At 48.4% G+C, this 16178-nt stretch overlaps 1 protein-coding gene across 12 annotated transcripts in view; it reads right to left on the reverse strand.

The window, feature by feature from the left end:
* RBFOX2 (RNA binding fox-1 homolog 2) overlaps positions 1-13017 on the reverse strand; it is a 176512-nt gene extending 163495 nt beyond the window's left edge. For all 12 annotated transcript variants that reach the window (XR_012623518.1, XR_012623520.1, XR_012623519.1 and 9 more), the window contains exon 1: positions 12509-13017. Coding sequence is in view for 9 of the 12 variants with exons in the window: in XM_074826533.1 (XP_074682634.1) it covers positions 12509-12727 (219 nt within the window). In the remaining 3 variants the exon portion in view is untranslated. The remainder of the gene's footprint in view (positions 1-12508) is intronic.
* Between the last annotated feature and the right edge of the window lie 3161 nt (positions 13018-16178).

The raw sequence follows: 16178 nt of genomic DNA on the forward strand, positions 1-16178 counted from the left end.
CCCCTTTAAGCACTGAATAATAGGAGGAAAGCACACACAAAAAAGTGTCACAGCACCTCCATCTATTCTAGTCAACACCTTCTCCATGGGAAACACTCATCCCCAGGAGAACCTATACATTGGTCACAACCTGGCTGAAAGAGATATGCTCAGATACATTCTCAACCCCATAGACAGGTTTCAGGACAGAACATGAACCATCAAGAATTCTTAGCGGTGCTAATTTGTGATTTATCAACAGAGAAAAGCTGTTTTTCTGAATCTGTCATATCTGGCACTGACCGCACGATGCCCCTGTTGAAAGAAGACTGAAGAGATCAGGCAAGATGGTGAAACGGAGCAAGTCTTTTCTGGAAGGATGCAATCAGTGGACAGAGGCACACACAAAAACACAGACCTAATTACAAGCATCATTTCAATTTCCTGGCATAGCCACACACAGACATATATATAGACACATACCTCAGATAACTGGTCAGATTCAAACGCCAGTCTCCATCTCATTTACCACCTCCAAGTCGATCACAACAGTCCAGTTCTTGGACAAGACTAACTCACAGGTCAGAAGGGGGCACTGGAAGAAGGGATGGACAGATAGTGTGCTGGTTTTGTCTGAGATAGTGTTAATTTTCTTCATAATAGCTGGTACTGGGCAATGCTTTGGATTTGTGCTGAAAACAGTGTTGATAACACAGGGATGTTCTAGTTACTGCTGAGCAGTGCTGACACAGTGAAGGCCTTTTCTGCTTCTCACCCCACCCCACCAGCGAATAGGCTGGGGGTGCACAAGAAGTTGGGAGGGGACACAGCTGACCCCAGCTGACCAAAGGGCTATTCCATACTATATGACATCATGCTAAGCATATAAAACTGGGGAAAGAAGGCGGAAGGGGGGGACATTCGGAATGATGGTGTTTGTCTTCCCAAGTAACCATTACATGCGATGGAGCCCTGCTTTCCTGGAGATGGCTGAGCACCTGCCTGACAATGGGAAGTGGTGAATGAATTCCTTGTTTTGCTTTGCTTGTATGGCTTTTGCTTCCTTATTAAACTGTCTTTATCTCAATCCACGCGTTTTCTCACTTTTACTCTTCTGATTGTCTCCTCCATCCCACTGGGGGTCGGGGGGGAGTGTAGTGAGCGAGCGTCTGTGTGGTGCTTAGTTGCTGCCTGGGGTTAAGCCACGACAGATAGCAACACTACAAAAAGTTAAGTCCCACTGTAACCTTCTTTATTTGAAAATCAAAATCCCCAGTTGAGCCATTTCCTTTTTTCTTTCCCTTCTCCTCTTCTCTGAAACACAGCTCCCATTAGCACTCCAGCTGCCGGTGCTGGGCTGGATATTCAAAGAGAAGGTCCCCTCTACACATCATGCAACTGATGTTACGTGGAGTAATTGGGTTGCATTGATCACACAGCCAGCTGTTGCTAAGTAGCACTTACGCTAAATGAAGGATTTTTTGGTTTCCCATGCTCTGCCAGCAAGCAGGTGCACAAAAAGCTTGGAGGGAGCATATCCACAGGCCACAATGCCTTCAGAGATATACCTGCGCCAGTGTGGCCTTACCCACAGTCACAGTCCCTTCAGAAGTAACTTGCTCCAACATCGCCTTACCCATGGCTGCAGTCCCTCCAGGGGCGCACCTGCTCTGTCTGTGGGCTTATCCATGGCCACACGCTTTGAGGTACCACATGCTTCTCTGGCCCATGGCTGACGTTTAACCATTACACAGACAGCACTGTTCACAAATGCTGCTATCACCTCCTGCTGAATCCATCCCACCCTGGAAAACGATGGCCTTGCCTCCACTGTTTGTGACTGTGACCTCTCAGCCCAGCTCTCACAACATGAAGCATTTGGTATGCAAAACACCACTCTTAGGGAAATCTATCTAGCCCAGAAAGTCAGAAGTTTCCAAGAAGTGCTTAGGTATAAAGGTCATAGAGAGAAAAAGCTGTTAGATGCAGGCTGGTGACATTAGCAGATGCCAGGTCTCCACTGGATTCATGTGAGTGCTGGTGAGGCCTCCAGCCTCATCTCCTCCCCTCACTTCAAGGAAACAAACATTCCTAGAACACATGCCAAGGTACAAAGAAGGCATTGCCAGGATGGTCTTTATCTCCTCTTGGGAAAAAGCAGTGGGATGGGATGTTTTTTCCTCCGCTATAGCTTCCTGCTACTTTCAGTGTCGAAGTCTGACAATCCTGGCAACACGACAGGGCATCCAGTCCAAAATCCTGGTCTTGTTCTCCAGGGCTGTCTGCATATGACAGAGCCCCAGCCATACAGCACCTATCTGATCCCCACCTTTTCTCAGAGCTGCACTCAGCTGAGAACATAACCAAACACCCATTCAGAAGCAATAAAAAGCAGGCAGTGATGGAATGCATCAGGGACATGTCATTCAACATACAAAAGGAAGGAGATAACCAAGTCCATGATCACCCAAGTACTTTTCACCCAGGACACCGGAATCCCAAGGAGCAGAATTGTTTTGCAGCCAAAATGTGTCACAAAGCTTCCCCAGTAAAACCTGCCTGACCTTGCCACCCTCTTCTCCTCGCTAACCCCACAAGCACCCACACTGACCTGTGCCCCCAGGAGGGGTGAGAGCTGCCAGTCCCCCACACAGCCAGCATAGGGAGCAGGTCAGGAGTTGGTTCCTGCCTTTCCTGTCCACACAGCAGCTTTCTACTTGCTAACAGACTGAAACATGCTTTTAACTCCAAAGGCAAGGTAGCTACATTCTCTCCCAAAATAGCATTTCAATTGCAAAAGTCAAGGCTGTGGATTAAAAACCACCAGCTACAGCTACTCATGCAACTTCCACTCTGTTTCCTCATGTGCAAGGATGTTACAAGTTAGGCTTATGTGCTATTTTTTCCTGACTCCCTCTTCGTTGAAGCCTAGGAAGCAGTGCGTTCTGAGCGGGAAAAACAGCGGCAGAGGCCAAAAGGTATGTGGTTTTGTAGTTAAAGACAAGCTATATCCCTTCTACTTAAAAACCTAGATTTTAAACCTCATCTTCCAAGTAAAGTCTTGCTATGACAATGACCAAATTAATTCAAGATTTTCCGCTGTTTTTTAAGATGAAGACATCACTTTACATTTGCCCAACATGACACACTTAAGGATCAGCCTGTGAAAGTGCTAGGTATTTATACATACAATGGAAGTTGCAGAGAGCTGTAGATCAAGGATTTAAACATTACCAAAAGCCCACTAACTACAACAAAAAAAAATACAAATAAAAAATAAATCAGGTTGCGAGTGTCAATGGGACTTTTGCAAAACTGGTCTTATTACCAGTACCTCAATTCCCCATTTCTACAATAAGAGATAATACACCTTTTCTACCTCTCAGGAAAACTGCAAAAATAAGGTCATTAGCATCTGTGAAGCACGCACACTACAGTGGTGAGTACCATAGAAGAGACCATTAAAAATTAATAGTTCTGTATTCAGTGCAAGGTTTAGATTATCTGCAGTAAATTCAGTTTGGGGTCACACATGAGACGAAAAGGAAGAAATGAAATATTCAATATCTCTCAGTCCAAAGCCTGACCTCACACTCATTTCAACTGATAACAAAACTCCCACTAGATTTAATAGAGCCTCAGTGAGCATCATCCATTTGATGCACTTATGGAGATGAAGTAATCTCTAAAAACATAAAATGTACAACCACATAATTAAGACCTCACATACTGCCTTCTTGTCACATCCTCTTACTGGGCACTTGCCAGATACAAGCTTTGGCCCCTACCACGCAGTATGCACCACGCATTAAATCTCCCCCAGTTGCAGCCCACTGCAGCACTGGTTTTCGCTCTAGCACGTTCTCTGTCCTCTCACCCCTTTGCATTGAGGAGACAGCACCCAGCAGCTTCAAACCACTCAGGACAAACATCAACTCCCACAGCACCACTGTGGTAACACACCTCTTCCTAGAACTGGAGCATTGAGGGTACTCTGTGTTTTCACACTTCAACTTCCATTCCTGGACAAAACAAATAACAGGATGGGCACAAGCTTCAGAAGTCAACTGACTGCTCCCACAAGCTGCCCAAGAGACATTCAGATCTCAGCAAACCAGCAGAAGTGATGCGTACACTTTACTGCCTCAGTTTCCTCCATGATCCGGATCATTCCTAAGGCGAAGATCACACAAACTCCTGCTTCTCGCTCTTGTACATTCCATCAGCCCAGGACATCTGCCCATACATGCTGCCAGCTTCCCCCTTCTTCAGCATGCCCCACAGTTCAATCTGCTGCGGCAACACCACAGCCTAAGTTTCCTTCCCTGAACAAACATTTTGGATCTCCCCAGGTTGTGTGGTTGGTCCCACTCATGGGAGTAGAAGCAGCACCACTTAAAGAGACTGGTCTTTAATCCCAGAAACCACCCCAGGTCACTCCACAACTGAGCTTTGAGAAGAACTGGTGCCTACAGGCAAGGAGAAGCACCTACAGAGCATACTTCATCCTAGTCCACCTTCTCTCCAAGGCTACACAGGGCTTTTAACATGAAACAAGGATAGAAAAGAGGCCTCTGATGGACCTTCTCTCCAAGACAGGAGAGTACAAAGGGTAATGGAGAAGCCTTTTAATGCACACACTTCCCCTCATTTCTTGTTCCCACTAAAAGGAAGCAAAACCACGGAACAGAATAAAACCAAAAAGCTGTGCAGAGATGGCTCAGACACACCATCTCACAGCGGCTGCTCCGAGTCATGCCTGGCTATGCTGCTTGCAGAACTGGGGCCCCAGGGAGAAGGCACCCACCCTTGCAGCAGGGCAGAGCCCAGCATTTCCACCCAACTTGCCCGCCCGAGGGGGGCAGGCAGGCTGGAGGAAAGGCAACCTTCCCACCCCTCTCCGGGTAAGGGAACAGCAACCACAAGCAGCAAATTATAAGCCTAGGATTCCAGCTACAGCCTCTCCTCAGCCCACGTAGCACTAAATCAAGGCATTTAAGTGATGCCTTGGTAGGACTTTCTTGCCTGGCATCACCCCCAATGATGACAACCATCCCAAGTGTCTGCAAGAATCTCCTACAGAAATAGCAGGAGAAAAGCTGTGCAGAAAGCCTCAGCTAAAAGAGTACACTCCAGTTCCTTGAATAAACCTGAGCTGGATCCAGATCCCAGGGCCTCAAAGGCCTCTGGGGAGAATATTTTGATATTTGCAACACACATAAGGTTGCTTCTTTAGCCTATTAAGGGAAATTTAGCAATATACAGCCAGAGGGTAAGAAGTGCTGAAGTGTTGGGTTTTTTTTTTTCCCCTCCCCTTAAATGGTGCAGGTTCTTCCCCAACTCTATGCTAATACTTGCTTTATTGCTGAGGCAATTATGAGCAGATAAAACCCAAGAAAGTCATACAGAAAAAGCAACAATTGCTTCTAGCCCATGCTCTTTGAAGCAAGCATCCAATCTTCCTGCACAACAAACTCTCCTAGACAAAGGCAAACAGAGGCAACAGCCCCGGGAACGCACAGACACTTCAAAAACATGCCAGACCAAATCCCACTGTCCTACCCAAGACAGGAAAGTAAAAGATCTCATGACCTCTTTTCTAATCAGTATGAATCACAAGTACACTCTGCCCACACTTCAGAGGTTAGGAGGTAGGAATGGTATAGCTGATTGAACACCAATGTCGCACCAAAGGAGCTGGCAGAAACTGCCAAAGTTTCTTGCTCTGCCTAAACAGATATTGGATCCAGCTCAAGTTCAGCTGTTGCCCCTCATTAAACAAGGGGGCTTTTGTATACAACCTTTCCTACTTTGCGGCTGCTTAAATACGTCACATCATTGCTAAGGAGTTGGTGTCCCATCTCCTTCAGTCCAGCAAGAGAGCTGCTAGGGGTGGTTTTGATCAATGCTGTACGTACACATGACAAGCCAAATGAGAGAGAGACTGGACTAGTTCACAAGCCTCTTCCCAAACACCCTGGAAATCCTCCAGAACTGAGAAGGCAGGTTAGAAACTTCAACCTATGACGGGCCCTTCTCAGTGAAGCCCAGCAGACAGCAAAGCTTTCCTGCAGGAGAGGTACCCTGGCACGGCACGGTGGGGCAGCCTGGCAGAGCCCTGACAAGGAGCGCTGTGGGTCAGGATGGTGGCATGGTCCAAGCCTGGTGAGGACTGTTTCGTACAGCTCCTGCCATCGTTGGGCTTGGCTCCTACAAACATCTCAAGTGCAACCTGGAAAAAAGGAGGTGTGCTCAGGAAAGTGAAACAGAGGGAGGGGGAAGCACGCTGGGGAAAATACATACAGGTATTTCAAACTAGCATTGTCCTGAATTTAGAAAAGATTTCTGGCAAAATTAAATTTACTGGAGGGCAAAGGGAGTTAAGGCCCAAAACGCAGTCAAGCAGCTCTAATCTCTGAACATCGGGATTATCTCATGACAGCTACACTCCAGCATCCACTCAATACCACTGTAAAATGTAGATCAACAGAATGCTTCAATGAACTGGAACTCGTTACCTCTAATTGCTTCTCTCACTTTGCTTCTGGATGTTCCTCTGATCCCCCAGCCACCACATTTCAAAAGCACACACACACACAGAAGGCCAAGTAATATCCGAGATGGGGAAATTAAATAGGAGGTTTCCGGCCAATCAAAAAATTTGCCCTCTTCTTTCGCTTCATATGAAAACTAAGGCTTGCCCCATACCACGAGACAAGTCAGCAGCATAGAGTGCTAGGTTTTAAAACCTCTTCAACTGATGTGACCCCTAACATTTTCCAAAGGGGTAGAGGTTCCTGTGCAGCAAACCAAAGGCTACTAGTGACAGGCTTTATTTTTCCAAGCTAACAGGGGTATGTCCTTCAGCAGCAGTCTCCAGAGAGCTGCAGACCACACACAGAATCCAGTTCAGGTCTGCCTCAGCTTCAGTTTGGCTTCCCTAACACTAGTGCAAACGAGGCAGTTAATTTTTTTTTAATCTTATTTCATTTTACTGCTGCTGCCTCTTTTGCATCTTCTGCTTTCTGGTATTTCTGCTGCCACGAGCCTCACTGCAGCAGAGCTGCTGAAAGCTCTCCCTGCAGCCAGGATAAAGCACCAAGCTAGCACAGCAACCTTCAGTGACCAGCACTTCAAGACAAGTCTTGAAAACAGAGGTGTGAATCCCCGATGCTGAAGGGCAGGAGCCCTGCTTGCTAGGTCATTGTGAGGAAAAGCCAACAGAGACTATTTTACAGGACATGCCTGGGATAGAGGCATGCTGCTCTGAACTCAGCTAGGTGGGCAACCTTTTCAAAATGCAAGGGAGAGCCCAGGCTTTCTGCAAAACTCCAGCACGCTCATGTTTCTAAATTGGCATTCTGAAAAGGAAAAATAAAAAGCATATATCTACAGCTGGTACACATACACAGAAGGAAACCATCTCCAGTAGAGCCAGACCTCTGTTTGGCTTCCAACCTCACAACCGCGGCCATCACCTTTAAACACAAACCTCTGAAATCCAAAGAGAAATACTGACAGAGCCTGGAGGGGTACTAAAGCATCCAGAATACTTTACTTGGGCTTTCCATTTTCCTGAACATGGCAAAAAAAGAGCCAACATTAAAGTGCTCTCAACATCTCTAAAATTCCAACTTTCAGTCTTTGCCAAAAGTTTTCTTTGAACTGGATATTATCTAAGTCTTCCCAGACTGTGTCAGGTCTAACTCATAACACTCAAATATTTAAAAAAAAAAAAAAAAAAGACAAAAGCAAACAGAGAAATAACAACAAACTTAAAGGCAATTAGTTATGTCTCATCACATCAGCAATAGTTATCCAAACAGCATCCCAGAAAACCTCATCCTGGATCCAAGGCAGGGGTCAACTTCTAAAAATTGGAACTTCATTTCTTTTCTAGAATATCTTGTATCCCCTGTATTGCTCTGCATCTCTTTATTAAGATGGCCATGCCATGAATAATAAGAGGGAGGAAAAAGCCAACCTGATTACAGAGCTTTTCCATGATTTACTGGAACTAGATGTTCTCATCTGTAATATTTAAAAATATGGATTTCCATAGGGTCCCCCACAGCACAAAAGCAGTTATTCACTGGCCCCTTCTCAATTAGTCCCACTCAGCCCTCTTACTTGTAAAACCCAAACCTGTCTTTGTATATTATCAGCAGACTGATTTCTTGTCCTCCTCTGGAGCACCACAAACAGGCCATAGTTTGAACGAGGACACTGGTTGTCATGAAGCACCTGCAATGTCCCCATTCTCCCCTTTCTGTGTCACACTGCCATTCAAGTCATCATGCTGGAAGGAGTCAAGCTGGTAGAGGGTGTTACAGACCATCTTCTGGCTTGCGGTAGGAAGAGAAACCACGGACTTTCTTGCGGAGCGAAGACTTATCGTCTATTATGTCATTATTTAGTCACAAGGGACTGATCTCAACACTGCTAGTCATCTTTATGAACCCTAGGCAGACATGCCTGAATGACAACACAAAGTCACCACTCATTGCTGCCACTAAAAATTTACGTGGACTGAATAAGGCATACAGCACAGCTGCACTAACTGTCTTCCCTGACCAGTCAGCCATGCTCATGGTTGCAGAAGAGTAATTCCCCCAAATACTCAGGGATACTGAGAACACAAGTCGTTCGTGAAAGAAGAACAAGGATCAGGTCTGTTCACACCCTGCATCTAATTCCAACCACAATTACCCCTGGGTATAATTTTAATTCACTAACCAGCCTAGACCCCATAAAAAAGTTAAATCAAAATTCAGCTTGGGGACCAAATGAGGAGTTAACTCATTCAACCCCATTCAAAGCAACTGGAAGGTATTTTAATAACTTTCTTCAGCAGTGTAAGCTGGCTGATACACCTCTAGCACCTCGATGGGGAAGACAAACACAGCACCCTGGAATTACACCCTTGTCTGCAGCTCCAAAGAGAAAGAAGGGACACCTCCTAGCTAGCCACAACATTTCTCGTCTTTCATTATGCGAGGAACAGAGAAGAGAGGTTATTGCAATGGTACTTTCTCTTCCATCTGTGCAGCAGTCAACCTCTTCTGACAAGCAGCAAATACAGCTGCATCAACAACTGCATTTCAGTGGAGTTTCACAAGTGACTTAAGCCAATATAACTTTTTTTTTCCCTCCCCTCTGTTAGGGACTATTTTTACCCAGATCAGCAAGCTGATCCAAAAGATTCAACTCATCCAAGCCAACAGAGAGCAAGCTAATTCCTAGCTAGTATTTATACAGTTAAAAAGCAGCAGTACCTTTGGGTCCCTTCACTTCCAAAGCTTACAAACATATCCAAATACTTCCTGGAGACATTCCTGGCTGGTAGCATTTGATTTGTGCCACTTACAGACCAGGGGGAGCTAAAAAGCAGCAGTTCGTGCTATACCTTTTCCTCCCACACCACGATTAACTGTAATATGTCCCAGAAGCAGATAGCAGCCATGATCCGATTTGTCCCAATCCCAACTCAAGCAGCTTTACACCACCCTCCTAACAAGATCAGCATTGGCCAAACACCATTTATCCGGCCTGATCAAAGATGGATTAGATAATGAAACCCTAACTGCATAAGCTGTCTGAGCACGCTGGCCTGAGATAGCAGAAAACAAAGAGCCCACTAAATTTAAGGGCTATTTTAAGCTTTAAGGCACACTTTGTTCCACATTCTTAACAACTAGCTACTATCTTATCTTCCTATATGCTAGTTTTTATATTTGATGTTAACAGACCCAAAAAAAAGCTATTAGCTTTATAGTTGCATTAGTAATTTCTGTAGCTAAATGATTTATTCCAGCATTACAAGCCATATTAGTATCCTGAACCATCGGTAGGTAGGGGTTGTGCAAAGAAGCAGCCGTAGCAAGCACGGCACCCCAGGATTCCTCACTACCAGCCCAGAGACACAAGGTCACCAAGTTTACACAGCAACAGCCTGTGGCTCTGGAACAGGAAGTAGAAAATTGACAGGATCTGCAGGAAAAACAAGGTACAACAGTTGCTGGTATTATTTCCAGCGTCCAGAAAGCCTCTAGTACATATCAGAGGAGGGGAAAAAAGAAAAAAGAAAAAAAAAGCTCTTTATTCCTCTTGTAAGCATTACATAGAGTTAAACATGGAGAATTTACTAAAGAGAACCCGTTATTCTAAAATGAGGTACTTCAAAAGCATACGCTATCTGAACAGAAATTCTCATGAAAGGCAATCTTGTGTTTTGACTTTTAGGTAAAAAGATACTGAATTTCCCAAACATTAAAGACTGCATTTTTCCTAGCTCTGATATTATTTGTAAGTTTGGCTTCAAATTCGGTGTTTCTAGCTTACAACCATGACAAGATTCTCCAAATAAATAGTCATAGAATGGTTTGGGTTGAAAGGGCCCTTGAAGATCCTCTAGTTTCAATCCCCCCCCATAGGCAGGGACACCTTCCACTAAATCAGGTTGTTCAAACCTCCATCCAACTTGGACCTGAACACTTCCAGGGAGGGGGCATCCACAACCTCTCTGGGCAACCTGTTTCAGTGTCTCACCACTCTCACAGTGGAAAAAATAAGCCACACTCCTTAGCAGTAAAAAAAGTCAAGTGAAACTTCTGGACATAATAGTGTGTGTGTGCATATATACATATGTTTGTTTTCATCTTTTGTACTGGAAAGATTGGAAGATCTTTTCCATATATAGACATATGGAAAGGTTAAAGTTACACTAAGAATACCAAGTAACTACAACATGGGAGTCCCAGTCTGAAGAATAGTTATAGACTATAAACACACTTAACTTTAAAATTGGACTCTACTAGTTGTACTTGTCCACCTAATTTCTACACTGTGTGCCAGCATTTGATATGGAAACAAAACCCAACTTTCTGCTAAGATCCACTATTAATCGCTACACCAGTATTACACATTGCTGTGCACGCTCACTGTCATACCCCCATGGTTGAATGCTTCAATCTCACTATCTTGTACTAATCATTGAACAGATAACAAAACACTTTCTTCAATGTAAATATAGAGGGAAGCTTTTTATGTATACAGAAATTGTACTTGTTTGCAATAAAAAAATAAAATTTTAAGACTGTTTTCTTCAAGTCCCTTCCTGGGCAATTTTCAGTTGATTTGCCATTGGTTTACATCAACACCAACCGGTTTAACCACTAACTGCAGGTAAACTGTTGCCTCTCCTGTAGCTACACAGGACTTGTGCGTCAGTTCAACTCCGAAGAGCTGGAAGAATTTCATGTCACCATGTTCACACACTCATTCATAACTCCTAGCAAGACACAACATATAAGCACTCCTTCAATGCTGAGCATCTTTCTCCTTGCGATTATACACATTGTCTGAGTCATACTTGACACCTACATGTGGGAGAAGATACTACTTCAAGGAATAAAAAGAGCATGGCACGGTTTTCACTGGCCCTTGCAGGAGCACAAGTAGCAGCACTTGGGTGTGAAGCTCTAGCCTACACCATCACGCTGGGGAAAAAGTGATGTTGTGAGGTGGAGAGACCACCAGGAAAAGCTGAACATCAAACAGAACCACAAACAAAACCCTCCTGCTGCAAGCAGTTTTTTTAAAAAAAAAAAAAATCTTGCGCATACAAACTGGGGACAGCCTGGGAAATAAAAAAGGAAGATCGTTGTCCAGCATTTGGCATCTAGAGGAGGAGCACGTTGGAGAGGACAGGATGCTCCCCTTGGAAACTATCAGCAGTGCTTACCAAGCCAAGAAAAGGTGAGAAGAGAAACAAGTTCAGAAATCACACTGCTTCCAACGAGCTCTGATAGACCCATCACAAGAAACGGAAGGAAAAAAAAGGCCAGCGCAATTGCTATAAAAAAACCAACCCTGTACAACACCCAGACAAAGGAAAGCAGAAATACCTGGGCAGCATCACCCCACAAACACAAAAGTGAATACACCTGGAAAGACCAGTGTTTTGGGGACGATCAAAACGTGCTGGCAGAAGACGACAGGAGTGTAAGCCCTGTTGGCAGCCCCTGTGCCAAGCCGGAGGATGCCCACCCGACGCCCGACGACCCCTTTTACCCCCTTCCCAGGCAGCACCTGGGATCTCTCCCGACGGGTGACGAGACCCAAAGGCAGCGCGGGCAAACCGCCACCGGCCCCCGAAGCCCTGCTGGTGCCCCCTGCCCAGCCCCGCCGCCCGCGGCCTCCCAAGGGTCCCCGGCTGGCGGCGGGCGGCCAACGGCGGTGCCCGGAGCGCCGGACCCAGCGGCGGCTCCCCGAAGGCCGCGGCCCCACGTGCTGGGCTGCGCCCCGGGAGCCGCCCGCCTCGGCCCAGGGAGCCCCGCGCAGGAGACCTGTTCCCCCGCACGCCCCCTCCCGCGCTGCTCCCGGCGGGGAGAGGGCCGCTCGCCCCTAAGCAACGCGCTGAATCCCACAAACCGAAATCAAACGCGGCGCGGCCCCGTCGACCCCCTCCCGCCGAGCCCCGGTGCGGGAGAGCCGGCGAAGGCCCGGCCGGCCCGGCCCTGCCCGCTACCTGCATGCCGCCGCCGTCGGCCTCCGCCTCCGTCCGCAGCCGCTTGCTGTGGCCGCCCTCGGCGCCGTCCCCGCCGGGCATGGGCTGCTCCAGCTCTGACTCCCGCTTCACGCCGCGGGCGGCCCCCCCGCCGCCGCCGCCGCCGCCGCCGCCGCCGCCGCCGGCCAGGAGCTGCGGCTGTGGCTGCTGCTGCTGCGGGGGCTGACCGCCCTCCGCCATCCGCGCCGCCGGAGCCCCGGCCGCCCCCCGCCGCGATCGTCCCGCTCTGTCACCGCGACGCCCGGCGCTGCCGGAGGAGGAGGAGGAGGAAGATGAGAAGGAGGAGGAGGAGGAGGGCGGGCGGGCGGCGAGCTCCGCGCCGCGGTCAGAGCAGCGGGCGCGGCACGCTCCGACCCACCGGAGCGCCTCGGCCAGGGGCTCGGCGGCAGCCTGGGAGGGGCCGAAGCCCCTCGTCAATCTCCGGAAGCGCCGGCCAGGCCGCCAGAGCCGCGCGACCCCCGCTCGGCAACCTTCGGCGGCGGGCGGGGCGCGGGGCGGGGCGGGGCGCGGGGCGGTGCGGGGCGGCGCGGGGCGGGGCCGCCGTGGGGCACAGGCCGCCCGCTGCCGAGCCGCGCGGGGCGGCGGGAAATGGCCGCCCGCCGGTACGGCTCTGCCGCTGTAGCCGCAGGTCGCTTAAGGCAGTGCCCGCCCATTCCCGCTCCGCACCCGGGCTGCCGCGGCCTGGGCTGAGCCGGGAGCGCACCTCTGCGAGCGGCCGCGGCGGGGGCGGGGCAGGTGGCCGCAGGGTTAAGGCGCGAAGGCGGCCTAGTCTCTGCCTGCTCCTGGCGACGGCTGTTTGCAGCGGGGCTGAGCCAAAGGCGTTGTGGCATGGGCCGGTGTGGCTTTTCGATGGCCCGCGGCAGGTACAAGACCCGGCTCGGCCGGGCTGGAGCAGTCAGGCTGCCGCAGGGGTGCAGAGCGCCCATCCCTCGGGCGGAGCCGTGTCCCCCCAGCCACGGCGCAGCCTTGTTCCGTCCCCGCTCGCTTGCGCAGGGCGGCCTTTTGGGGGGAGGTTTCCGTGGCTCTGCCTGAAGGAGCAGTACTGGTCTGAGGTGAATCTGGGGTGAGGGGCACAGCCTTGATCCCCTGCCTCAGGAGCATCCAGCTTCTGGGGTCGTGCTGCCCAACGCGGTACCTGATGCTGCCCCTGCTCAGCTCAACCTCCCATCACTCATGGCATGTGTCTTTTCTGGCCTTTTCCAGGCTTCCTCTGTGCTGCTCTGGGCAGCTCACCCCAGGGCTCATCTCACGGCCCCAGACTGCATCTGATTTCTTGAGAAAGGGGCTGTTCCGCTTTCCTGTCCCTAATGGACTCCATGGGGTTCTCCTGCATTTTTATATATAACTCCTCATTTGTTCTGCTGCAGATGACTTCCAACCAGATGGAGATAGCAGCCTTCAGAAACCTGAAGGCTGTTCATCAGCACTTTTGTATGTCTCCACATTTTTGATCTTGAGAAACAAATTTAGGATCCTCAACAGAAACGTGAAGTTGATTTTATTATGCAGCTGCTATCTGGCAGCACCAAGGACGACATCTGCTCTAGAACGAGGAATGCACAGGCAGCCTGCACTGTCCTGAAAGTAGTCTGGAAGCCATGACAACTTCAGATGGAGAACTAATCTGCAGATCATAACACAAATCTGCAGTTGGCTTTATTATGGGATGGGAATGGCATTCCTCTGCCTGCCAGCACTCTGGAGGAAAAGCAGAAAACCAGGAATGGTCATTGTGAGTCAATGCACATAGAAGGAAGCCCTTCTTGACTGCGTAACAATGTCCGTGGACCAGTTAGGTTATTCTGGTGTGTCTTTACACATCTGCTGATCTTCATGAAATGATAGAGCCTTTGGTTTTGAGTGACAGTTACAATACGTGACTTCAGTCTTCCCTTACACCACATTTTTCCTGATCCAAAAATAGTTTTCAAGGCCACATTAAAAGCTATTTTAAGTGGTATGTTTTGTGCTGAGGTGCCAGCTTGTCTCCTCCAGTGACGGGGAAAATTTCTTTTTTCAAAATGATTACAAATCCCCATGGAGTGGCAGGCACCCAGAGGACAATTCCATGCAGCTTTTGTCCACTCACCCACCAAGGGTAAACACATCTTGACTGGGTTTGATAAAATGAGCCAGACTGTCAAACAACATTGAAGGAATGTGTTCAGTCCACTCTTGGCTTGAAAAGAAGATGAGATTCTCATGACTTGGATGCTACTCATTCAGAGAAAAGCAGCATTTCTGCATTTGTCTTCCTCCTAATTTTAATGAGGGGTTCTGGATGAAGAGCACAGGTTAAGATACTGCCCATGAGGCGTTGCAGAAGGCTTCAGCCTGAAGACAAGTTAGGAGTAAGCAGTTTGGAGACAAATCTGTGTGTGCACTTGCGAGCACTCTCTCACTGTGATCTAGGCATCTGCCTGATACTCCCCTCGAGGGATACTGAAAAAAGGAGTTGCTCTACGGTGCCCATACTCTATTTTTCTCTTCCCCTAACCCCATTTCCACCATCTCCTGCCAAAGGTGCTGTCAGTTCCCCCTCGCATCCTGCATTCACATGGTCTGCACCACAGAGCAGTGCCCAGGAGAGCTGGCAGTGCCGTAGGCAGGTCCCTTGGCGAGGTATTTTTGGCTGGCTGTGGTCTGCAGCCTGCCAGCGGAGCGTTGGGACCACCACAGAGCACAGAGCACCCTCAGTTACTGAGTGGGTGAAAAGAGCTGAGGCAGAGTACTGCCTCCTCCCTCCCAAACTGACCTGCAGTTGCCACTGCCATGCTATATGCTGTCATTTGCTTTCTGTCATTACTGCCATGATATTTCATATTATTATTTCTCTAGCTCTTTCCATTTCCTCTTAAAAAAGATTAATGAATTAGTCTTCACAGTATGCTTGTGGGATAGGTATTATCACCATTTAACAGATGGAATATGAGGCATTCCTGAAGTCACAAAAAGCTTTTGAGCTGGGACTATAATCTTGATCCATTGATTTCCTTTCACACAACCCAACTGCCTTTTAGGTATTTGTGTGTGACATCTGAGAGATACTAAACAGAGAGCTGACTCCTCTGTTAACCCTTCCACTGCTGCACAGCGCTCTTGCCAAAGGCTCCGATGTGCCATGGTTTTATGGACAAGCCTGCAGAGCGCTCACCAGTGCTTTGTCTTTAACAGATCAACGAGAGGCAACTATAAGAAATGTTATCCTTCTAGAGAGCTCCCAGAGAAGCTGTTATGAAGAATATATCTTTCTGAACAGCTTTGTATAATTTTAAAGTTTGGGGGGGGGGAGGGTTTGCCCCACCTAGAAAGACACCCTCTGAAGGGATTCCTTGAAGGAACATGTGCTGGTGCTCTCACTGGGCTGGAGATCAGGTGGCATCAGGAAGCCAGGTGCAAAACATCTATGGAAGTACAAAGAGCTAGGTCCCACGAGGTGCTCGGATGGAGCAGAGGCAATGACTCATGTGGGTTCTAGGGCACAGACATGAAGTGAAGCAAAACTCAGCTATTGGTGTTTGATCCAAAGGCACAGAAATCGTTAGGAGACAGTTCAAAGCAAATCTCTCCTCTCCACCACCACAGCTGAGAACAGTTTCATGCTGCTTCTATCATCTACACATGAGGTCTC

The sequence above is a fragment of the Strix aluco genome, chromosome 5, assembly GCF_031877795.1.
Source record: "Strix aluco isolate bStrAlu1 chromosome 5, bStrAlu1.hap1, whole genome shotgun sequence".
Lineage (NCBI taxonomy): Eukaryota > Metazoa > Chordata > Aves > Strigiformes > Strigidae > Strix > Strix aluco.